Below are 24,275 nucleotides of genomic sequence, written 5' to 3' on the forward strand. Positions count from 1 at the left end.
TTCCAACTTGACAGCAAAAATTAAAATTTTAGGTTTGCATAACTGTTACCATTCTTGCTACTGTTTTTATGTTTATGGGAAAGAGAGAAATGTTGGGGATGAAGAAACTGTTGTTTTTGCTAAGGGTTGCATTTCTCTTGGAAGATAGGTGGTCAGAGGGCCTTGTGCCATTTTCAGTTCTATAAGAATAGTAAGACTTTATATTCCATAGAACAGAGTCAACTGGATAGTAAAATAAATTGAAATAAATGCTTGGCAAAAAACAACAACCAGGAAAATATTTCACGGGGTGGGGACGAAAGCTTTCTACTTACATGTTTAATCAAACCTTTACAGCATGCCTGTTTCTAAATAATGGTTTCAGATCTGATGCAGAGAGGAGTCAAATCTTTATTACATGGACAGGATTACCAGTTTTTATCATAATACATAAAATGCTTTACATATCTGGAAAGAAGATTTTAATGCTGTTGTTATATGTAGTGTTGGCCAGTTCTAGTGGATCTTCTTCACGTACTGCTGCTAGTATTTCCAATATTTGACTAAAACAAAGCAAAAGGGAAGCACTTTAGGCAAAATCGCATCACTGTGGTTATGTTCACTGTGAACATTACTTGTTCAAGGGTGGTTAAAGTTTACATAAATAGCATTTAGGATTCCAATTTTTTTTTTATGTCATACAAAAACATCCAAATAACAGCATATACAAGTTTCAGATAAAGGAAAGTGTGATGCACTTATTCATCTATCTTGAAATTTATAGGGGAAGGCAGATTCCCATCTCCACAGCAATGGTGAAGCAGGTTACACAAGCAGCAACATCTGCTTCCTATGTTTACACCAGTTGTGTGTTGGAATCCTAGGCACATTGGTTCATGACTAAGTTAGTTATGACTATGCCTTTCAATAGGTCTATGGATAACACGGCATAGAATGAAATTTTATTGAATTCAGTAAGACTTGCTCTGTAGCAAATGTACACAAGTTTGCAGTGTTGAGTTTATTTTATTCTAAAAGTAATGAAGGAAATGCTGCAATCTAAATGCTGAACTGTATGCAATATTGCGGACAGGTAACTCGCATCTCAGAACATAAAAAGCTGTCTTTAATCTGGTCAGACTTCGTCCACCTAGATCAGTGTTGCTCTGTTGACTGGCAGTAGCTCTTCAAGGTTTTGGGGCATTGGCCTTTCTTCCACCTGCTATGTGATCCTTTTTAACTGGAGGTGCCAGGGATTGAACTTCTGACATTTACTTGTGCCAAGTGTATGTTCTACCAGAAAACTATAGTCCCTACCATGCTTTATCAGTAAACTGATAGTTTTAGATTTCATGACAAACACAAGTTCTGAAATCTGCGTATTTTGGCATTTGAGGCCATTTTCCTCTGTTTGGCATTGACCTTTCCAATGGGGATTATTTCTAATTTGTGTAGTGTTTCATTTCAGTACAGTTGCTACCTGTAGCTAAAAACCACCAGCGGCATCTAATAAGTTGTATGCAAACACATTGCTATAGTAATTCATGAGGGCAAAAGGGCATTTATTTAGACCACTGAAATATAATATGCAGTTGCCATCCCCCACTGTATTCTTTCCGCTTTGAGCCTTGCAGAGCAAGTGAGGCATGAGAACCCTTCTCAAAGTGGTACAGAGGATGAGGTTGCATTCTTGCTCCCTGTGGTATTATCTCAAGTATTCCTTATAGCAATGCACAGAACTGCTTTTCCTTCAATAGGCACATAGGATGGTATGTATATCCTCTCTCTGGACTGCAGAACCTCAAAAGTACCAGGTGATGACAATCAACAGGGGAGAGGGCTGTTGCCCTCATGCCCTGCTAGTAATCTTCCCAAAGGCACCTGACTAGCTATTGCAGAAAACAGAATGCAGACAAAACTGCCTCTCAGTTGTAACCCAGCAAAGCAAATCTTAGCTTGCTAATTACTGGAAAATCAGGAGTTTTGACCTGTGCGGGAAGCTCAGAGAGTACATCTAGACAGAATGGTTTGGAGCAACCCAGCCAGATGGGCAGAGTTGTTTATTATTATTATTATGTTATTATACCTAATTATTGCTGCACCAGCTGCAGGCTCAAACTCCTCTGGCTGCTGGACAAGTTTAGGATCCAGTGGCTCTGTAGTTAGTCTTGCCCCATCCCCATTTCAGGGCCTTAAATCAATTACTGCTACCAGTAGCCTTTTAACAGCCGGTGTTGTTGACGGATGCCGCATGAATTGGCAGAGGGAAATCTCTGCTACATCCCTCCGAACCAGCTGGTTGGTGGTGGTTACAATTGCTCTGCCTGTTAGGTGTCACTCTTTATATGTCATTAAACCCCTTGGGCTCCAGCCCAGCTAAAGGTCAGTCATGATCAAGCCCCTCTGAAAGCCATGGGACATAGGTTTCTCATGACTAATTCCACTGGTTTCAGACAGACTTAGTCATAACTAAATTAAGTTGAATTGGAGCCTTGAAATATATGAAATATATTAAATTATATACTTACATTATATGACAAGGTTCATTTCTGTCCTTCAGGCAGTGTCCTTCTTCCCACTTTTTTTTGGTAGGAAATGTGGTTTTTACATATTTTGAACCAGCGTGGGTATTTTTCACTCCACACCAGGGAGCATCTAGTGTGATTTATGGAACAGTTTAGAATTAACATCATACAGATGGTTACATAATCTACCAGCTTTCTTTAACTCATAACCACTGCAGCCATTTCTTTTTGTCCATCTCCCCCAATACTTTTGGGGGCGGGGGTGATGTTTTATTCTTAACACAGGCTATAAACCAAAGCAAAGTTGCTGTCAGATCTGTTCATAACATGTACAAAAAACGTAAGTAGTAAAATTATTCCCAGATAGGGTCCCACACCAATATACCACATACTTCCACAACAGAAAGTTGGAATTGATGACTTTTAGTAAGCAATACTTAGGACCATAACATAATTCCAAGGGTCTTGCAAGTTTACACTGTTTAAAATGCCAAAGTCAGAATTCCTAATTTGAATGTAAGAGTTTTGCAAGGGTCCATCTACGAAGACAAATCTGCTCCTCTCAAGCCAGGATCATTTTAGCTCCCTAGGCTTAGCAGTTAGGAAGCTCGCCCCTAACCCCAAGCAACTGCTGCCAAGCACCAATGAAGTTAGTCAGGAAGGGTAACTGCTATTAGGCAGGGTTTTCAGGGATATACTGAACTCCTGTCAAACTCTCCATAATGCAGTTGTATTACCAAAGTTTGTTATTAATGTGCAAAGCAGATTCTTTGATGCCTGATAATGAGGTGATTTAAGGAAGCCATACAATTAAGTACAATAAAGTTCTAGCACAAAGGTGGTCAACTTGATGGGTGGTATTCATAGCCCTCCCAACCATTGGAAGCTGCAATTTGGCAATACTACGAGAGAGTGGAGTCTTATGTTCTGCCAATTAATGGAGGTAAGTGGGCAACCATGCTTTTGGCCAATGGTGTGAATGAGAGGTAGGTTTTCCATCAGATTACGATGCAAAAATCAACAATTTGTTCCATTTGCTATGGAGGAAAAGAATGTGGACTATAAGGGTAGGATGTGTGCTCTTCCCCTTTGCAACCTGGATTTCCTCAGGCAAAGACTGCACCAGGGCCAGCCCACTCATGAGGCAAGGTGAGGCAACTGCCTCGGGCGGCAAGATCCACAGGGGCAGCAGATCCTGATGTAGATCTTTATTCCCTCCCCTCCCCATTCCTGGTGTAGACTTTCACTCATCCCTTATTCCTTGGTTCACATCAGGTACCAAAATGTCTTTGGCCTGTCCTTGACACAGCCCTTTTAAGGAATGAGGCAAGGCCTTTTCTGCTTAGTCTGATTCTTGCCAAGAACAATATCCTTTCTTACAACTCACTTGGTGACAATATATGGCATTTCTAGCATGCTCACTCCCCCTTGTGGACTGGAGGGTACACAACACTGATAGTGTGACCAAGAGAGCTGTTAAATATAGAATTTACAGGGGATTTTCCTTTCTTACTGCACTGCTAATGAATTAGGTACCGTGCTATAAAAAGACATTACTCTTTAGGTTAGGAACCTTTTTCTTTTTTTCTAAGCCATGCTGAGTAAGCATGTACCCAGTCAACACTGTTTCCGATCTGGGATATATTTCGGTAGTAATCTTAAAATGGCACACCGAGACAGAAGATTACAAACAAAATATATCCCAGATCTGAAACAGTTTTGAAAGGGGTATATTGGTGGAAGTAAAATGTTAAATAGTATTAAATAAAACAACAACTTACCTGTTTCTAGCATTAATCTTTCACTGGGAATTGACCTCACTGCTTCTAAGTTAGCTTCTGTTTTCAGGGAACTGGAAATAATATGAATATGAAAATCACTATGATTTGTTGAAATTATTTAGTCCAAATAGAAGGAAGTTCTCGCAAGATTCAAGGAGCAACTTGTCTGCCCAGATCCAAGATGCTGGGCACAATCACCCCAAAAAGTATGTTTAGTCACTCCTGCAAAATTTAGTTTGGCTTACTCTCATGAAAGTGCACACGGAATTGGTATCTTAGGCTAAGGCTGAAACCAGATTTACAAGCAGTTGTGTGAAACTTCCCTACGTTTTCTGATTTTTTTTCTTAAACCAGAAGCAGCCTTGGGAGGACTCTTCCCCCATTCTTTCCATAGGTTCCCCTTAATTCTTCTTGCCTATTTGTCTTTTCGTTTAAAACAGGGGTCTGCAACCTTTAAGACAAAAAGAGCCACTTGGACCTGTTTCCGAAGGGGGGGGGGAACTGGGAGCCGCAAAACAAGCCAAATGTAAATAACCACACATTCCTCCCCTTCCCCCATTCTCTCTCTTTTCCCTGAGTCTATTTCAGATAGCAAAGAGGGGTATGATACCTCTCATATCCATTTTTTGCAAAGCACCATGTGCATAGAGGGCATTATACAAATTAATACATAGAAAAGTGTCTGTCCCTCCCTGCAGTTCAACTCCCTCTCTTTTTACTAACAGTACATATCCATTCTGCTGGTGCAACTTTCTCATCATTTCTACATAGCAGCATTTATAAACCAGTGCCAGAGAAACTGGGTGAAAGGAAGGTGAGAGGGAAGAGATATGAATATTTATATGTGTATATGTATATATACATACACCTACACAATTACAGGTTTGAAGCCAACTTAAAATAAGCAAAGGAATCTGTAGTGCTTTCCATGGGATCCGGGGACATGTCAGCTAATACTCTTCCCTTCTTCATTTGCTTGTCTCTGCAGCAAATCTTGAGGGGGAAGGGAGAAGGGCAGGAATTGCATAGGCACAAGAGAACGGGGGAAATCCCGCATGCAGGATTTTGGTGCCTAACAGCCCCCGTCCCTCTGCAATTGCTCTCGTGCTCCCCCGCCTCTCCTGCTGGCTACCTCTGGACCCCCTCCTTGTCACTGACGTTATTCACCCCTTCCTCCCTGACAGGGAGGGCGGGCCCATTTTGTGGTTCACCTCAGGTGCTCTCCCTCAACTCGGCAGCAAGGCACGGAAAAGGATCCCAAAGCACCACCGCCACCCCCCCTCCCTCTCTCTCACACACACACACACCGCCCTGCCCTGCCATCTCGAGCACGCGCTCTCTCTCCCCCTCGCCTCAGGTGCCTCGCGCGCGGGGCTGAGGAGAGCGTGGCCTGGGTGGGCGGGGGAAGCTATGAGCCGTGAAGCCGCCTGGCAGAACTTCCCTCCGGCAGCAGAAGCAGCAGCAGCAGCCCTTCTCTGGCCGCCGCCGCCACCGCCTCCATCCCAGCAGCCGCCGCCTCTCGAGCTCCGCTGCCGCCGCTGCCTTGCTTTGCCCGGCTCGGCTGCCCAGCTCCATCCCCCTCCTCTTTCTGGCACTTCTGCTTTTCTGCTCAGGGTCCCCGAGGATCTGCGGAGCCGCGGCAAAGGTGTAAAAGAGCCGCATGCGGCTCCGGAGCCGCGGGTTGCCGACCTCTGGTTTAAAATGTCCCCCATGCACCCAGCTCACCTCTGTTGGGTGGCAGCTGTTGCTCTAGCTATGCACACAATTCCAAACCAAGGCTAATGGGGACTGAGATTCTGGCAATGTCACACAAGAGTGGTTGGTACTTGCATATATAGTCCAATTCAAAGTTCCGTAGGCAGCCCATTGCAGCACTTAAGAATATGTGAAGGACTGCAAATTATATATAGCCCGCCACCCATGTCTGGCAGATGCTTCATAGGTGGGCTGTTCTTACTGCCTACCTGGGATTGAAGTGTCTGAATTACCTGTGAGGGCACGTTACATGGTGGCTGAGGTGCACAGGTGTGCTTTAAAGTATCCATCCCAAAATAAAAGGGAACCCTTTCACCTCAGCCATTAGATGTCTAAAATAACTTACCAACCATTTATTCCTATGTAGAGATCTAACTCTATTATAGCTGCTGCCTCCTCTTTGGTGCCATCAAAAGAGTGTACCTGTAAACAAGTAATGATACACCTTTATCATCTGAAGATGCATTGAGATTTTTCTAACTTAAGTACAAGCTTTCCCTTTTCTTGCATTCCTCCAAAGCCAGTTGATATTTCTGAATAGTATTTGCTAGCCGTGTGCACACAAGCGCTGATAATTTTTGCCACCCAAAGTGAGCATGTGTATGTATGGGGCCCTTAACCGATAAGAGCCAATCAACGAAGTCCATGCTGTGGGGTAGAACCATCTGTGGCCTGGTCAGGAATTCAGTTAAATCAAAGATCTTTGATTTAATCTAACGAGTAGAAGGCAACGAGACCAGCAGCCCAATTCAAGGAGGCTGAAAGACAGCTCCCCTACCTTGCCTCTGATGCAAAAGGCACTGTAGCTTAGCTGCCAGGACAGGCCCATTGCTTGTGTATGTGGTACAGGTCGCGCCATTCATCCCCACTGCAGCTGTTTTTGGACTACAACTTCCATCATCCCTAGCTAGCAGGACCAGGGGTCAGGTATGATGGGGGTTGTAGTCCAAAAACAGCTGCAGACCCTGGTTTGGGAAACCCCACTCTATTTCACAGCTATGTCACACAACCACCATTATTCCATCGTGAGATAATGTGAACACACTGTTCATTTCAAAGGCTGCAAGACTATGCCCACTTATTTAGGAATAAGCCCAGCTGAACTAAATCTGTACAGGTCATTTTGCACACTATGCAGAGGCAAACTTGGGTTTCACACAGTATATACTCAACAGGGAGCGGCCCTTCCCTGTTCAATATGTCTGTAGGAAAAAGGTGACAATCACATTCACAACACTTTAAAAAGGATGTGGATTTCAGAGTAATGAAGTAGAACTAGTCATCTGGTCCACAAAACAAATTACCTGTAAATTTCAGACTAGACCCCTACCTTAAAGTGCTTGCTCACGGGATAATTTTACCGAGGGCAACTAGAAAGCATTGCATGTTTTAGTTTTCAGCTACTTTGAAACACATGAAAAGTGAGATATCTGTTTATAAAATAAACTTGTATCACAAAGAGGTTGATGCTGAAAAGAAATGCAACTGAACATCGGGCACTTACCACTCCTCCCACACACCTCTCTCTGTTTCGCCTCATTATATCTGTGTGAAAGGAGAATATTTTACATTAAAAAGCCCAGAGATTTCTACATTTTTTAAAAAAGTATTCTTTTGCAAAACCCACCTACAAATTCTGGATGTGAATTCCTGCAGTGCAGAAACATCGGTAATTTTGTTTGCTCAGATAAATCGAATTGTTTTTCAAAATACCTGAAAAGAAATAAACAGAAACATCCCTACATTTAATGCTTATCTAAATGGTTAAAATAGCTATAGATTATCTAAATGGTTTAAAGCATTAGAAAGAATGGAGTGGTTGTTGTTGTTGTTGTTGTTGTTGTTGTTGTTGTTATTATTATTATTATTTAGGTGCAGACATAATCCTGCCAGAAGGGAACACTTTTAAGTCCCATTTAGTTCTATGGGAAGGTTAAGCATGTGCTTAACTTTAAACTCAATAGGATTTGAAAATGTTTCATATTGGCAACATCATGCCAGGTTTTGTGTGATTTCTCGATAAGAAAATGATTCTAGACCGGGAGTGGCTAAGCTTTCGTGGCTTGAAGGCCACACTGACAGTCAGCCTCCCATTCCAGGGACACACGCCCGTGGTGGGTATTGCCAATTTATAAGCGAGTGTACACACACACACACACACACGGACCACATGAACATATATTCAGACATGCACATTCACCCCACATACAGCACATGCACCCAACATATATGAAGGCACAGAGCATTCTCCCAGGCTCACACTCTTCCCCACAAACTCACCTGGAGACAGACGCAGAGACACACGCAAACCATCATTTCCTGCCTTTCCCACTCAAGAGGCAGGGTGAGGGTGTCTAGCAGTGCTGGTGTGTAGTGCTAAAATCGGGAGACAAAAGACCCCCCTCCCTGCTCTTTGGAGAGCACCTCAAGAGGGATCTTTTCTCTCCAGATCTTAGTGTACCACAGTGCTAAAACCAGCAGGTTCTTCCAAGGGTAGAGGGCAGCATTTCTCTCACCACCTCTGTCCATACCGGCTAGGACTGCGCATTTATAGTGGCTTTCCGTGCAGTGGGGTGATCTAGAAAGTGGCTTCCTAATGTTACAGCCACAACACATACATTTTCAGTGGCTGATATTTCATTAAGGCCAAGAGGAGACTTAAAGAAATGCTTGGGTGGGGTAGGGGGATTTGAGAGGACCATGCCTCCTTTATAACAGCAGCAAAATTATGTTTCAAAGCCATTAGACCAGGATACAGCCTAAGCAAGAAATGGTAAAAAGCCAGGGCTTGTATGGATGTTGCCAGAAAAGCAATGCTGTTAAAATACAGTCGTACCTCGGAAGTCGAACAGAATACGTTCTGCAAGTCTGTCCGACTTCTAAAACGTTTGGAAACCAAGGTGCGGCTTCCGATTGGCTGCAGGAAGCTCCTGCAGCCAATCGGAACCCGCATCGGATGTTTGGGTTCCAAAGAACGTTCGCAAACCGGAACACTCACCTCTGGGTTTGTGGCACTAGGGAGCCAAAAAATTCAGCTCGCAAGGTGTTCGACTTCTGAGGTATGACTGTACAACCTTACAACAGGAGGTTGTATTTGCATCGTGTGATGTGCAAGTGTCAGACCAAACATTACACAATCATAGTTTACCTTTGAATTGTGAAAGAATCCTAGCTAACCAACTGTGCTGCCATGACTGATGCTGGGTCTCCCCCTATGCAGAAGAGCATAAATATCACACAGATGACTGTTGGTTGTCAGCACTGTCTTATGAGCTGCCATCAAAAACGCAGTGGCAGCAAATACTTGGGATTTTCAGAAACATTTGTGGAACGATTTAGGAAGGAGAGCGAAATCATGGAATCATAGAATTGGAAGGGACCCCAAGGGTCATCTAGTCCAACCCCCTGCAATGCAGGAAATGGAAGCCTCCATGTTCATATGCAGTTATGCATCTTGGTAACCAGGTTCTGGGGGCAATTAAAGAGATGGCTACCACACCTCTGCCCTGCTTGTGGACATCCAGAGCCGTCTGTTTGACTGTTGGAATGCTAGATTCAGCATTTTAATCCTGCCAGCCAAACCTCACATTCTTAAGCTTATTACACCAGAGACTGGGAGTCTTGGCCCTCCCAAGCTGTTTCTGCATTACAGATACCATCATCTTTGACCATGATACTGGCTGAGGCTGATGGGTGTCTGAGTCCAGCAGCAACTGATGGATCACAGCTTCCCCCATCCCCAAGGTAAAGCTAAAGGGACGCCTGACCATTAGGTCCAGTGATGACCGACTCTGGGGTTGCGGCGCTCATCTCGCTTTATTGGCCGAGAGAGCCGGCATACAGCTTCCGGATCATGTGGCCAGCATGACTAAGCCGCTTCTGGCGAACCAGAGCAGTGCACGGAAATACCGTTTACCTTCCCGCCGGAGCGGTACCTATTTATCTACTTGCACTTTGACGTGCTTTCAAACTGCTAGGTTGGCAGGAGCTGGGGCCGAGCAATGGGAGCTCACCCTGTCGCAGGGATTCAAACTGCCGACCTTCTGATTGGCAAGTCCTAGGCTCTGTGGTTTAACCCACAGCGCCCCCCCATTCCTACAATGCACAATAAAAACAACTAGGTTTTATTGGCATGTGTTGTTTCATGTTAAATTCCTTGGCTTTTGCGCCTGGTTCATTCCCTTTCCATTTTCACGTCAGTGTTTTTCTGTGGTCAAACTGTTCCCAAGATTAACATTACAGCAACCAGTGCCTTTTGCACTCAATAGCTATAGCATCCAGTGACCGCCTCCATCCAGTGCAGATACCAAAAAAGTGGAATAGGACGCTGCTGTTTGATTTAACTCAGCACTGCAACTTCCCATTCTGCGGTCATCTGGCATGCACAACTTCTACTCAAGGGCTGGTGTTCTGGGCCATGCCATCATGCTTTATGATGATTTGTGCATATATGGACTGCAAAAACACCGCCCATGGAATCAAAGCACTGGCCAGCCACTGCAAGTTCCAATGAATGATGTGGTGGAAGTAATGGTATGGTTCAGCCACGTGAAGAAGCAGTCAGGGATCTGGTGTGACCTGTAGGCCATTTAGGGAAGAACAGGGAAGTGGTGACTGTTTCTCCTTGGTTATTATATCCATTTGGGGTGGTAGGGTGGAAGAGCAACTGTTCCTTGGCTTCCAATGGCTGTCACTGGGAGCAAATCCTTGATAATAAAAGCAACACTGTTCAAAAGTATGAAGGATGCAGTTTCTCTTATGTGTTAAGTAAATCTCTCTTACTTGAGTTGAGTGTCCTTAGTGCAGAATTCTAATCTGTCAAAATCTGGAAGAGAGAATTGACAAAGAATTAACTGGCTTTTGACTTGCCAGGAAGGAAACATCACTGCCAAGCCACTTGGTTGCTACTTACCCAAGCCACACTCTCCAATTGCTATGACCTTCCCTTTATTTTTCTCAGCTAGACCTTGTAGCTCTGCTAAGTACTGCTCAGGGTTGCTCTGTTCAAACTCTCCACAGCGGGTGGGGTGGCAGCCAACAGTACTATAAAACATGTCTGAAAACAAACGGCATGAACATGTTGGTTATTATTGCTAGAATGCTTGTCAAGTGCAGGGTGCATCGCAGCATAAGGGTTCCAGCCTCCAGCCTCCAAAGAACTTGCATCCTAAAGCCTGATGGTGTGCCGATGCAATGGTAACAGAGGCTGAATGCAAGGATATGCTGTTACATGTACTTAGGACCTGGGAGTGAAAATTTGGGAACTCAAGAAGCAAGGGCTTCATGGAGCAGGGAGGCACCATATAGATTTGGAAGGCAACGTAAAATTATGTACATCGGTACAAAGCTTTCTTTAACTCAACTTTTAAATTAACTTATTCACTTTTGAATCAGGTAGTTCCTGTGGTCCTGAAACCAGCCTTGGAATGGCACAGTGTCACTTGAGACACACAGCATAGCAGCTAAGATTGTGAGCAGGTGGTTACATACACTCTGCAAAGACCACAAAGCAAGTGATCACCTGACTCATCATCTCCCCTTCTGTGTGTGACTCTATGCAGGGTTCACTTGACAAGACATCAGCCCTAGCAGCAGTGAGTTGGGTCGACACAGCAAACCACCCCAAAGGAATGGTGTGTGAGAAGCATTCCTTTCCTTCTGCTCATAATTCTTTGGACTGAACTGGTGCATATTGGCTTTGGTCATTTTAAATGTTAAATACAGGATAATTAAAGCATTCCATTGAAAGCAAATAACATAAAGAGGCAAATACCATTTGTCTGTGCCAGCTGAAGTGCATCTTTGCTATCTTGCAAACTTCCACCTGTAATCATGAACTGGAATAAAAAAAGAAAGTTTACTTATAGTGCTAGTTTCTAAATGTTAGGATTAATTCTTATCTTGAAAAACACAGATATCAAAAGCCAACAGAAACAACTGAAATTCAACACAAAACACACTATCCAAAACCTTTGAAGAACAAATGTACCTTTTTAACACCAGTTTTGACCGCTCTAGCCACCACATCCAAGAAGTCATCTGCAAAAAGACAGAAGTGAAACCCTTAATTTAAAGCATCCGTATGGCCCAGTCTAGTTCTGGAAACTTTAACAGCCTCAGGTATGTAGCAGCTCCTACATTTCCTTTCCTTTTCCTGCAACTTTACAGCAGTAATGGACAATCAAGTTGTGCTATCTCCATTAAGCAGTATAGATATCCTTATTGACTAGGAAGGACTATAGCTCAGATTCTTTGAATATCATTGAAAGTAATTTCCTCCACAAGCAGTACCACACTCAAGTGATTTTAGGATTGTGATTCATCAAGTTTTCCTTGATAAATATTTTCCCTAGGAACATATTCAACATATATAAGTGATCATCACCACATGTATGCTCCACCAACTGCCAGAAATTGACTTCTTAATCATCTGTGCATCATTTGAACTTCTTGGTCATGCAGCAAGGTGTTTTTGATAGTTTCCCTTCAGCAACTGAATACAGTACTGTACTCTCCATCTGGAGACTTGCTGAAACTTAAGTCTTAGGGTGGCACAATGTGACTAATTCATACTGAGAAAAGACTCACACCGAAGTTACATCACAAGTAGCTTTAGTTTTCGGTGAGTGTACTCTCAGTATGATGGTCAGATAGCACACTTCAAAGGCACAACACTAAGCATGCTTATTCAAAAATACTGAGTCCAATGCAGCGTACTCCCAAGAAAGTATTAACAGAATTGCAGCCTTACAGCACAAACCTATGCATGCATGCTTAGAAGAGAGTCCCATTGTGTTAACTGAAGCTTACTCCCAGCTAAGAGTGTTAAGGATTGTGGCTTTACAGCGCAATTTTACACACGTCTACTTAGAAGCCATACTGAACTGAATATGACTTCCTCCCAAGTAAGATATGCAAAAGATTGTATCCTCAGGGCAGACCCATATCAATTAGTCATGTTCAATAATTTTAATGGGTGTACTCTGAGTAAAACTGCATTGAATTACCACTCTAGTGGGTTTTTTCTCTCAAAATGGGTGGGAGACAAGAGCAGGATGAAAGTCGAATTTTAATAAATTCCAATAATAATAATAATAATAAAATGTCACTCTCTGGGAATGGGGGGACCCCAAAAAGTGTAACCTGAAAGAAAATGTCCCTTGCAGATGCATACCATGTATATCTGGGGATACGAGGACCACAGAAGGAGCCATTAAAGAAACAGACAGAATATTTACCTTGATGCTTTTGAGTACCTCTGTATATGCCTTTGAACATAGGATCAGTTAAATTAACACCGATATCTAGAGAAAGAGAGAGAAATAAATTAGTATCCTCAACTTGGGTCATTGTCTATGCTGCCTGGGGATGATGGGAGTTGGAGTCCATCATCTGAAAGGCTCCTCACCTGCAGTTTCAAGATGTCAGAAGATCTGATGGGTCCCCGACACGTGATGAAAGTATGACCCTATGCTTTAGATATATACTGGTTGCTGTTGGAGGCTGGAGTCTGTACTAGGAGAGGATCCCTTTAAAAAGCCTGCAAAACCTTTCTTATGGAACGAGGGCTGTCTTGCATGTACCTGCTATGTTTCATTCTGGATTGTTTTATTTGATGTTTTAATGTGTTGTAAGCCCCTTTGAGGTTTTTCTTAAACATATAAAATGGTATAGAAATAAAATAAAAACAATAATGCTAATAATAATACATTGGTACATGCATCACGTGACAGCTTGTATAATCTGCAGCGGCTCATTCATGCAAAACACCAAGGCCAGAATTTTCAGGCCACCTCATGTGCAATGCTCTTTTCAGTGGAATCAGTATACACACCTGCCAAATCAGCAAATGACAGGGAGAGTCAAATGCATGCAGGCACCAACCCCCACGAGAAGCCACTAAATGCAGATTCTCATCTGGCAATGGCTGCAGGGGAATCGCTGCAGGATGTGAGGGAAAGGGTTGGAACTGTCTCCTGTGTCCATTTGTAGCCAAATACAGCAAACGGATTAGATCTCTGCAGAAATCTGACTGCTTGCAGCAAAAACAAAAGGTCTCTTGTGTGCATTTGTGAGATACAAGCAAAGCAGAGAAGGAGCTACCAGTTACGGCTCCGGCTTTGCGCGCCGGGGTACCCAGAAGCAAGCCCCATATAACACAAATAAGAAATGAATGGATGAAATCGACGGGCCCTGCTTCTGAGTAAGCATGCGCAGAACCGGAATTGTGACTTGGGGGGGCTTGCTCCCCAGCCAACGAGCACAGGATCGCCCTGCGCGCACCTGCAACTCCGCGCAGGTTCCCCTCAGGGGAGCGAGGCTGCGATCCCGAACCTCGCATCTACCCGGGAGCAAGCTCCACTGACAACGACGGGGCTTGCCGCGGAGTAAGCGCGCCTGGGGGGGGGGTTCCTTCGGCCGGTTCCGCAGCCGCCCCCCACCTCGAAGGGCTGCCCCTCAGCGACTAGGCCCGGCGCCCTCTTTGCGGACGCAAAGGAACACCCCCCCCAGTTGCCCAGGCAACCGTCCTCACCAATGAACTTGAAGCGGCTCATGACGACGGCGACTGAGGCCCGCGCGCCTCTCTCTCTCTCCTTCTCTCTCTCCTCCCATAGAATGCAGAAGCGCCGACGTCACGTCCGGTTTCCCTTTGAGCGCTAGCCGTATTCTGGGTAGGTGCGTAAGAAGGCCGAATGGACCATAGAGGTGGGTGCCGCTCTATCCGCCACTGTTAGAAATTTATCTCTCTGGTTCCTTCTCTTCTGTATTATTATCCATCGCATTTAAATTATACTGAACATTATATATAATGCAGCGTTATATCATTGTTAATTTTCTAATTTTCAAATATGATTTATGCTGCATTTGTGGTGTTCCATTATCTCCTAGCATGTTCTCGTTAATTTAATGTTGGCAAGCCGCGTGGAAATGTAATAAAGCAAAAAAAACAAAACCCTTAACTTTATTGATTTAATGTATTTGATTAATTCACCGCATTTGGTGCTACCAATGCACATAGTTTCCCTCCACTACCCTGCTGCCCCTGTTTTATCCTGGGTGGTGGATAGCAGGGGACTGGCCCCAAGGTCACCCAGCTTGCTCATGGGGATATAAATTACAGTGGTGACATTTTCTAATTCACATAGCGGAGCCAACTTCAAAAGCCCCCAGGGCAGCCTGAAGGGAAGCATTGGCTTTTTGCCCATTGGCCTCTGCGTTTGTCTTGATTCCTTATCTCTATCTGCCTTTGGCCAATTGGCCTGTGCGTTTCTTCAGTTTCTTCTTCTTCATCATCATCATCATCATAATTTATTTATACCCCGCCCTCCCTAGCCAAGAGAGCAGCTAACAACCAATAATAAAAACAAGTTGAATGAATACAACTTTAAAACAAGATTAAAATACAACATTAAAACATTAAAATGCAGCCTCATCACAGGAGGAGAAAGGGGAAAAAGAGGGCGAGGGAATCAGATTGACTCCAAGCCAAAGGCCAGGTGGAACAACTCTGTCTTACAGGCCCTGCGGAAAGAAATCAGATCCTGCAGGGCCCTGGTCTCATGAGGCAGAGTGTTACACCAGGCCGGAGCCAGTGTTGAAAAGGCCCTGGCTCTGGTTGAAGCTAATCTAACTTCCTTAGGGCCCGGGTCCACTAGGGTGTTGCTATTTATGGACCTTGAGGCTCTCCTTGGGGCATACCGGGAGAGGCAGTCCCATAGGTATGAGGGTCCTGGGCTGTGAAGGGCTTTAAAGGTCAAAACCAGCACCTTAAATCTGAGCCTGTACTACACCGGGAGCCAGTGCAGCTGGAAAAGCACTGGATGAATATGCTCCCATGGCAGAGACCCCGTGAGGAGCCTCGCTGCAGCATTCTGCACCCGCTGGAGTTTCTGGGACAGCTTCAAGGGCAGCCCCGCGTAGAGCGAATTACAGTAATCAAGCCTGGAGGTGACCGTCGCATGGATCACTGTGGCCAGGTCGGGGCGGGAAAGGTAAGTACAATATTAAATACAATGCCTGTATTTAATAAAATATACTTCCCTCAGATTCCTCATGGGACAATGCAAGCAGAGGTCTGCATAGCCTTCATGTTTGACCATTTAACAAATTAGTTTTAGAGCAAAGCTGAGCGGCTGTCTATTTCAGAATAAAAGCTACTGGGCAAATGCTTCTTTTCCTACACAACACTGCATTTTGCCTATTAGTGAACCACAGAAACAGCCCCCCTCCCTTTAAACTTTGGAGTTGGAGTACTCATGAATTTCAAATGAGCAGCTTGGGGTGGGTTTTGCTTGTTTGCTTTTGCGGGAATATTTGCCTCTGAGGAAACCTAAAGCAGTGGTATTGGCAAGATGAAAAAGACAACTAGTCACATGCATTTACGTCCTACGTCCTGATTGACCGAAATAATCCGAAGCTAGGCATTTTTAATACTGTAAAATAAAGCACACACAAACATCAACTTCAGTCTACTTCTGCAGGAACCTTCGGCAAGCCTCCACAATGTCAAACCAAGTCATTTCTACGACCTAGGAAGAAGTTTGAGTGAAGACCTGGTCGGGGCGGGAAAAGTAAGGGACCAACTGCTTGATGCGGCGAAGGTGGAAAAATGCCGCCTTGGCTGTTGCTGTAACCTGCGCCTCCGTATCTCTTATCTGCTTTGTGCCAATTAACCTGTGCGTTTCTCTAAATTCCTTCTCTCTATCTGCGTCTTCGCCCCACTCTACCCTTTCCCTTCCCTATCTCTACATTCTTCTTTCCTATCTCTATATTCCCCAGCCCCCTCCCTCTACGGCGGCCCGGATTGGCCGCTTCCTCTGACGTCACCCTCCCACGATCCCTTGCGGCGAGCCCTCCTCGGCAAGGTGAAGAAGCTTGCGGCCCAGCCAAGATGGCGGCGTACCTGACCCACCAGCAGAAAGTGCTGCGTCTCTACAAGCGGGCGCTGCGGCACCTCGAGTCCTGGTGCATCTTCCGGTGAGAGACGGGGGGGGGCTGCTCCTCTTTTCGGGACCCTCCCCTCTCTTCGGCCGCCCTCTCCCGTTATCTGCCGGGGTCCGAGGGAGAAGGAGGGCCTCTGTCCTTCTCCGTGACGGGGCCTCGCTCCGACCTCCTTCGTTTATTCCGCCTCTTTCCTGTCTTTCCTGTCTCGGGGGGCCGGGCAGCTTCTCTCGTGGTTGCTTCTGTGTCTCTTCCTCGCGGCCCTTCCATTTCGCCAGGACAACAACAACCACCCTGCGAGGCAGGGCCAGAAGGGGAAAAGGGAGCCCCGTTGAACCAAAAAGGGGGGGGGGTAAGGAAAAAAGAGCATAGTAAGTCAGGTCTGCTTAATCAAAAGCTAGTAATATCCAAAGGCAACACGATGACCAAGTGCAACAATGAGATGTCAGTATAAACTCTATATAATCTTCATAGAACAATACGAAATATATAGGAAATATGCACTCTCTGCAAAACCAAATAAACAGAAATCTTCTAAATCTCTAAAAGTCACAGAAGATGGATTCTCTTGAAAACATAGAACCAAAAGATGGAGTCTCTTGAAGACATAGAACCAAATAAACATAAGTCTTATAGGTCTCTGAAAGTTTTTGTGGGCTATGCAAGTCTCTGAAAGAAGCAATGGGTCAGATTCTTATATGGTGAAAAGAAGCTGTAAAGCTTTGTTTTATGACTTCCAATGCTGCTGAAGTGGTCCACAAACAGATGTAGTGAACAGTGATCAAACTTTTTTCTCAGGACCATTCTTTCAGAATAAAAATTTCCCCGCACCACACCAGATTTTTAATTCATGAATAATGCCTTGGAAAACTGAATATTGGTTTTATATAGCGGACGGGTGAAGAATTGGAAGTTCTTTACTCTCCGATTTTTAAATTTTTCAGAGAATCTTAGAGTTGGAAGGGACCCAAGGGTCATCTAGTCAAACCTTTCTTTTTTTTATTGTATCTATGAAAGTCTTGGTTTGGTAAAAAAGGAAAAATATTTCAAGTTTTGTATTTCCCCCCTATAAACCTTAATAAATTTTATTTTTTTAAAAAAGGGAAACAAAAAGAAACCATTCCTAGCCATGCTTGATTTATAATAGGACATCCAGAAAGTATAAAATAATGCAGCTACATAAGAACGTGAATAATATTGATTGTCCTTGAATCTTGCTGCCACACCAGGGTGGTACTGCGAACCACTGTACTGTAATAGCAGGACCAAAAGTAAAAAGGGAGCTTCATTGTTCCAAAAAAGAGCATGGTAAGGCTTAATAGTATTAATTTATACATACATACATAAATAAATACGTACATACTTTTATTTGTATGCTGCCTTTCCACAGTTCAAACCATGCCGGAGGTGGCTTATAACATGAAAAAATGCATAACTACAACATACAAAAGTGATTCTAAGCAATAAATAAAACATGAAATAATACACAACCAATCCTGTTAGGAAAGCTAGGCTCAGAGATAGTGATTGGCCCAAGGTCACTGTGAGCTTCATAGCTAATAGGATTTTGACCCTGGGGATGACTAGTTGTAGTCCAACATTCTAACGTTCTAATTACACTTTTTACTATTGTGTTTCACATAGAAACATGATGCATTTGCCAACATCCCTTGTATGTCAAGCTTTGTGACATGGCAAAATTTTACCTTTTAATATTTCTGGTACTAATGTTCCCCCACCCCCCTTCTCTTTCTTTTCTCCTCACCCATTTTGTGATTTTTCTGCTATTTGTTGATGTTTGCTGGTGGGTGGGCTGAGGGGATCAGGTGAGGTTTGAGCATTTCCCTGAAATCATTTTAACAAGGGTTAAGATGAGCTCACGGGTCTTGTTGTCTTTGCTCCCGTGTTAATTATTGTTTACCCCTTGCTGTGCTTCCTGACCATCCTATTCCTCAGGAGCACCTATGTTTTTAAAGTAAAGGGCTGAGCAGTGAGGTGACCAGGTTGCAGATGATACCGTATTATTCAAGATGTTGAAAAATAAAGCAGACTGGAAAGAGCTGCAAAAGAATCGCTCCAGACTGGGTGAATGGGCAACAAAATGACAGATGAGGTTGAAAGTAAGTTTCAAGTGATATACATGGGGACAAATCAGTCGTATCTTCACATGTAGACAAACGAGGAAATTAGATATTGGGGTAGTGTTGTGTAGCTCAGAGAAAATGTCAAGCCACCGTGCAGCACCTTTGTAAAAAAGGACCAGTTCTATTCTAGGGATTGTTAGGAAAGCCAAAGCTGTCATTCAGATCTGTGGTGTGAACACACTTGTATACAATTCTGCTGTCTGTATCTCAAAATCGATATTATAGAGCTGAAAAAGCTGCCAAAGGGGACAACCAGAATAATATGGGGCTAAATTCCCTTCTATACAGGGAATATTTAGGTCTTCAGGAGTGTCTAGCACGCTCAGTTGTGCTTAAAATGTGATCCATGGCTATAAATCCCCTTACAGCCCTGCACAGCTGTATTTAAGAGCCAAAATAACAACCAAATAGTTAACCAGCTACTTAGAATCTTAGATAATGTTTAGGGCTTTATGCCTAAAATTCTAATTTTGTGAAACATTATCTACACACTAGATCCCTCTAGTGGCCATTCCATAGAAATTGTTCTATTATAACAGTCTTAAGTAGAATTCTTATCTAGTGCATTGGGAAAATTGGGTAAGTGGTTGTGGATTTTACAGGGTGTCCTATGAACATGGTGCCCCATGACATTTTATCCATGGAGCAATCTGTGTGTAGCTATCTGACAGTGCGTTAACTCTCAGTGACTGCAGAATGGTACAAACAGGGCTACTTCTGTCACTACAATAGTTACACACCTTTTCAGTTTAGATTATAAAATGCATTACAGAGAACAGTTGTTAAAATGGTGATAAAATAATAAAACTGACATTAAAAGTTAGCAACATCAGAGAAAGCTATTGTTAAAACAGCGTCATAAAATGACCGAAATGCAGACTGGATTTTTAAAAAAATGGTTCATAAAAAAAATAATAACCATGGTTAGCTCTAAAAAGGGGAAAGGGATTTGTGTTTGAGAAGCGGAAAGGAGCAGAGGAGCCTTCCAGTAACTGTGATTGGGAGATCAGGTAGCATTGTATCTTCATTGGCCTATATCGGAGACCTGTAATTTCACGATGGTTATCTTTTTCTTTTTCCTTGCATTCTCAGGGACAGGTATCGATTCTTCGCCTGCCTGCTGAGAGCACGGTTTGATGAACATAAGGATGAAAAAGATATGGTGAAAGCCTCCAAGTTGTTGCTGGCTGGTGAACAAGAATTTTGGGAAAATAAACACTCTGAGCCTTACATCTTTCCTGATGCTCCAGGAGGCACATCTTATGAGAGATACGAGTGCTACAAGGTCAGTACATTACAAGGCAACTTGTGACTAACCTCTGTAATCCGTTGCAAACAGCACTGTGCACATGCTTGGGATAGTTATCATAGTTTCAACAGAGAGTATTGATTAGTACAAGAAGTACACTAAATTGGGGGGAGGGGCACAACCCTTTGAGCCGTCAGAAGGGAAAAAGAAAGGGCTGATGTGTTTTCTTTTCCCAAAGAAAATGAAATCGTTGAGTTCCAGGAGTATACTTCAGACATGGGAAAATGTAAGTGAGAAAAGTATCAGGTCTTGGGCATAACAAAGAGTCATGGAGAGGTAGAGAGACCAAATTTTTGCTAGAACACAGAAGTTGTCTTCCAATAAAGTATTATCAAAAGGGGGAACCTATGTGCCTCCTAAAAGCAAGAAGATGGATGCACTGAGCAGCGCTGCTTCTGCCATTATACAAATACCTGCTGCATTGATCCTACTGTCACTCACATCCATGCTGAAGAGGAGTACAAGTTGGAGGGTTAGATGTGCATCCTTTAAATAGCTCACATTATCGGCTTCAGAAGCAGCAGAAGAACCATATTACAGTGGTACCTCAGGTTACAGACTCCACTAACCCAGAAATTGTGCTTCAGGTTAAGAACTTTGCTTCCAGATGAGAACAGAAATCGTGCAGCAGTGGCGTAGCAGCAGCGGGAGGCCCCATTAGCTAAAGTGGTGCTTCAGGTTAAGAACAGTTTCAGTTTAAGAATGCACCTCCGGAACGAATTAAGTACTTAACCCAAGGTACCACTGTATCCAGAAGATCCATCATTTTAATGGGTGGGAGTGATTGCGGGTCACTGGAACCCTACATATCAGAAAGGTAGCGCATGCCCAAATGGTCCCTGGCAACCAACCATTCATTTGGAAAGTGAGGTAGTTCTGCCCATACCTCTACCAAATGAGTTGGATGGCGAAATTTCTTCTTTTCTAGTAGCTGCTCAGTCTGCTGCCATAGGAGCCCATGAGGAAATGTATAATATTTTTCATTGGGTATGTGAAGCTGTCTTGTAGTCAGATGTAGACCTGTCCTGTGTCTTACCAGCCATGCTGCTCGCTCCAACATGGAGATGGTGGGGACTGAACAGGGACCTTTTGCATACAAAGAAAGCTCTCTCACTGAGCTCCGGCAAGCTATGGCCTCTTCCCTCTTCGTTTAGGCTCACTGAGAGTCTTTTGGAAGGTGGAGAGATGATACTTATTCTATTGGCTCTCCTGACTATAGTCCAGTATTTTATTGTAGGATCTTCTGACTGAAGAGTAGTTGTGTGGCACAAGTTGACTCATAGAAATGAAGTCCCACAATGGGGTGCACACCTTGTAATTCTTTCTTCTCAATTTGGTTTAAACTGCACATTGCAGCAATTCAAGCCTAAAAATTGCTAGGTCTTTATTAAACTAGTCTACTGGGTCTTTATTAAACTAGCCTCTTAAACAAAGGAGCACATTGAAGCGTTACAGGAGAAACATTGTGCCTTCTGAGAGACAAGCAATCTTTGCCTACATTGTTATTGCAGTGTTTTAAGTCATGGTCTGGTTTCCAATCTGACAGGCACCCGAATGGTTCCTAGATTTATGGCATCCTTCAGAGAAGGCAATGTATCCTGACTACTTTGCCAAGAGAGAGCAGTGGAAGAAGCTGAGGATGGAAAGCTGGGAGAAAGAGGTTGGTTTTGCTGCTTCTACTACATGTACTGCAGTGTAGATTTCTGTGTGTTGAGAAAGAAAAAAAATGGCAGTCGCATATATTTAAACATTCTGCTTGTTTCCTAACAACCTGTCTTCAAATGTCGTCATTACCATGAGGCCTAGATACCTCATTATCATCTTTGAAAGCTCATTCTCACTTTGCAAATGCACAGCACTGCATTTCAGTGGCATGTTGCCCATCCCAAATTAAGTGGCTAGTCTGGATAGCTTCTTCTCTCCCCGCTCAGGATACCAGGTAGTACTTCCATCTTATCTTGGCATGGGAAACTTTCTGATACATGTTCAGTCCAGCAGGACACAAGCATGCATTGCTATAGTCTCCTGTGGAAATGTATGGGCACCAAGCTTGAAGTGGGCAACTCTATATAAATGAATTCTTGGAGATGTACTCTTGGTGGCTACTGACTTGGTTTCACTCTCTAGGTTCAGCAGCTTCAGGAAGAAACCCCAGCAGATGGGCCCAAGACGGAAGCCCTGCCTCCAGCGCGGAAGGAGGGACACTTGCCTCCCCTGTGGTGGCAGTATGTCACTAGGCCACGGGAGCGTCCAGCATAAAAAGATCAGCATAAAAAGATCAACTTTCCATGTACAAAAACACTTCTCCAAGAGGAGATGAAGCCCTACCAGTAAAAAGAATGTCTGCATGCATTACTGTGGTACATGTACCCAATAAAATAAAGTTCAGTGTCAATCAGTGGCGTTTGTGTGAACATCCAAGTGTGGACTATGGTGGCACCTCATCTTCCTCAGTACAGTGGTACCTCAGGTTACCGACTCCGCTAACCCAGAAATAGTACCTCGGGTTAAGAACTTTGCTTCCGGATGAGAAGAGAAATCGCGCAGCAGTGGCGTAGCAGCAGCAGCGGGAGGCCCCATTAGCTAAAGTGGTGCTTCAGGTTAAGAACAGTTTCAGGTTAAGAACAGACCTCCAGAACGAATTAAGTACTTAACCCGAGGTACCACTGTATGTTGTTTTAGTATCGGTATATGCAGGGAGAAGAGTAGCTCTTTAATTATGGAACCCACTACCTGGAACTGTTTCTAAGGTCTTCCTCTTATGCTGCTTCCAGAAGCTGAGCAGATTAACGCTTGGGCGAGTTTGAATCGCGTAGTTGGCATGACAACCCAACGCACAAAACAGTTTCTCCCAAAGTAGGGACACCCTGTTTAAAACAGCCGCCCCATTGCCCAGTTATGTATTCTTGGGAGTCCTTATCCTCCAGATATTGGTGGGGAACGATGAGTGTGTTGACACTGCCCTTCTTAAGCAGTCTGGTTCTCTGTATAGGTTGGGAATTGCCTTATGCGAGCAGCAGTGTGGATATGAAACGCAACAGACCTGGGCCATGGACTGCCACTCAAGATTATATTATTGCTCTAAAGGAGGGGTGGTGAACCTTTTGTCTTTACAGAGGATGTTGCGGCAGCCATCAGCCTCAGCTGCTATGGCAAATGATAATGGAAGCTGTAGGACCACTACATCTGGAGTTTCCCCATCCTTGTTCCAGAGCAAACAGCCTCTACATACCATGCCCAGGTCACCTCCAGAATTCAGACTCTGTTTTTATATAGTTCAATAGCCATTTCACACTAAACCTATGAGAAAGCATTCAATGTATGAAGCCCTTGTTGATGAAGATAAGCTTATTGTAATAGGGTTGTATCGAACAAAGTCATCCTATTAGCACAATGATTTCCTACAATCAGGTGGGGAAGGTAGGCAAGGGGTGAAAGAGGATGTCTTGATGTACAAGCCTAAGTTCTTGTACTGGGGACTTTGCTGCAGCCCATATTTTCTTCAATCATCAAGCTCTGCAATTGGACCCTCTTTGCAACCAAGTACAGTGAGATGCAGCTATGTTATACCATCCACTTTGTACTGGGAAGTCCACAAAATGTGGGCCGCACTGTTTTGTTAGCTGCCTTGGGCATGCTTTGATGGTAAGGCAGGGGAAAAAGACAGAATTTTATTCTTGTGGCTGCAAATGGAAGGCTACAATGTCAGGTGAATACACTACACTGGATGATATATGGAATATTCAAACACACTTCTCTTACCTGCAATGAAATGTTCCTTTTTTGTGTGTGTGTCAGTTTTGTGGTTAACGCCCAGTTCATACTTTGCTATATAATACGC

At 43.8% G+C, this 24,275-nt stretch overlaps 2 protein-coding genes and 1 long non-coding RNA gene across 5 annotated transcripts; 2 read left to right on the forward strand and 1 right to left on the reverse strand.

Annotated features, from left to right (window-relative positions):
* Positions 1–370: 370 nt before the first annotated feature.
* Positions 371–14,701, reverse strand: TATDN1 (TatD DNase domain containing 1). 3 transcript variants are annotated; one of them, XM_082235892.1, is made up of 12 exons: positions 14,574–14,701; positions 13,279–13,344; positions 12,030–12,079; positions 11,814–11,877; positions 10,953–11,096; positions 10,823–10,865; positions 7,668–7,753; positions 7,545–7,585; positions 6,387–6,463; positions 4,286–4,356; positions 2,508–2,634; positions 371–542 (listed from the first exon to the last, which is right to left on the reverse strand). In XM_082235892.1, the coding sequence occupies exons 1-12, from the start codon at positions 14,593–14,595 to the stop codon at positions 440–442; spliced, it is 894 nt and encodes a 297-aa protein (XP_082092018.1). In that variant the 5' UTR covers positions 14,596–14,701; the 3' UTR covers positions 371–439. The 3 variants fall into 3 exon arrangements, with proteins under 3 accessions (XP_082092018.1, XP_082092019.1, XP_082092020.1); XM_082235893.1 differs by lacking the exon at positions 14,574–14,701 and adding an exon at positions 13,449–14,453; XM_082235894.1 differs by lacking the exons at positions 10,953–11,096; positions 11,814–11,877; positions 12,030–12,079; positions 13,279–13,344; positions 14,574–14,701 and adding an exon at positions 9,189–9,252.
* LOC309539668 lies at positions 9,259–10,778 on the forward strand. Its single transcript, XR_014222933.1, has 2 exons — positions 9,259–9,568; positions 9,652–10,778. It is a non-coding gene; the product is annotated as an uncharacterized lncRNA (long non-coding RNA).
* Positions 14,702–16,861: 2,160 nt separating the features above from the next.
* NDUFB9 (NADH:ubiquinone oxidoreductase subunit B9) lies at positions 16,862–22,832 on the forward strand. Its single transcript, XM_082235988.1, has 4 exons — positions 16,862–17,017; positions 20,218–20,410; positions 21,981–22,094; positions 22,562–22,832. The coding sequence occupies exons 1-4, from the start codon at positions 16,932–16,934 to the stop codon at positions 22,691–22,693; spliced, it is 525 nt and encodes a 174-aa protein (XP_082092114.1). The 5' UTR covers positions 16,862–16,931; the 3' UTR covers positions 22,694–22,832.
* The last annotated feature ends 1,443 nt before the right edge of the window (positions 22,833–24,275 follow it).

This window comes from Podarcis vaucheri (assembly GCF_965113315.1).
Source record: "Podarcis vaucheri genome assembly, chromosome: 8".
NCBI lineage: Eukaryota > Metazoa > Chordata > Lepidosauria > Squamata > Lacertidae > Podarcis > Podarcis vaucheri.

Excerpts from the sequence above, each read along its gene's own strand:
- TATDN1 (XM_082235892.1), bottom strand. The coding sequence starts at position 14,595 with ATGAGCCGCTTCAAGTTCATTG. Across the intron at positions 12,080-13,278 it reads AGGTACTCAAAAGCATCAAG|ATGACTTCTTGGATGTGGTG; the intron begins GTAAATATTCTG and ends GTCTTTTTGCAG. Across the intron at positions 11,878-12,029 it reads TCAAAACTGGTGTTAAAAAG|TTCATGATTACAGGTGGAAG; the intron begins GTACATTTGTTC and ends TTTTTATTCCAG.
- NDUFB9 (XM_082235988.1), top strand. The coding sequence starts at position 16,932 with ATGGCGGCGTACCTGACCCACCAGCAGAAAGTGCTGCGTCTCTACAAG. Across the intron at positions 20,411-21,980 it reads AGAGATACGAGTGCTACAAG|GCACCCGAATGGTTCCTAGA; the intron begins GTCAGTACATTA and ends CCAATCTGACAG. Across the intron at positions 22,095-22,561 it reads TGGAAAGCTGGGAGAAAGAG|GTTCAGCAGCTTCAGGAAGA; the intron begins GTTGGTTTTGCT and ends TTCACTCTCTAG.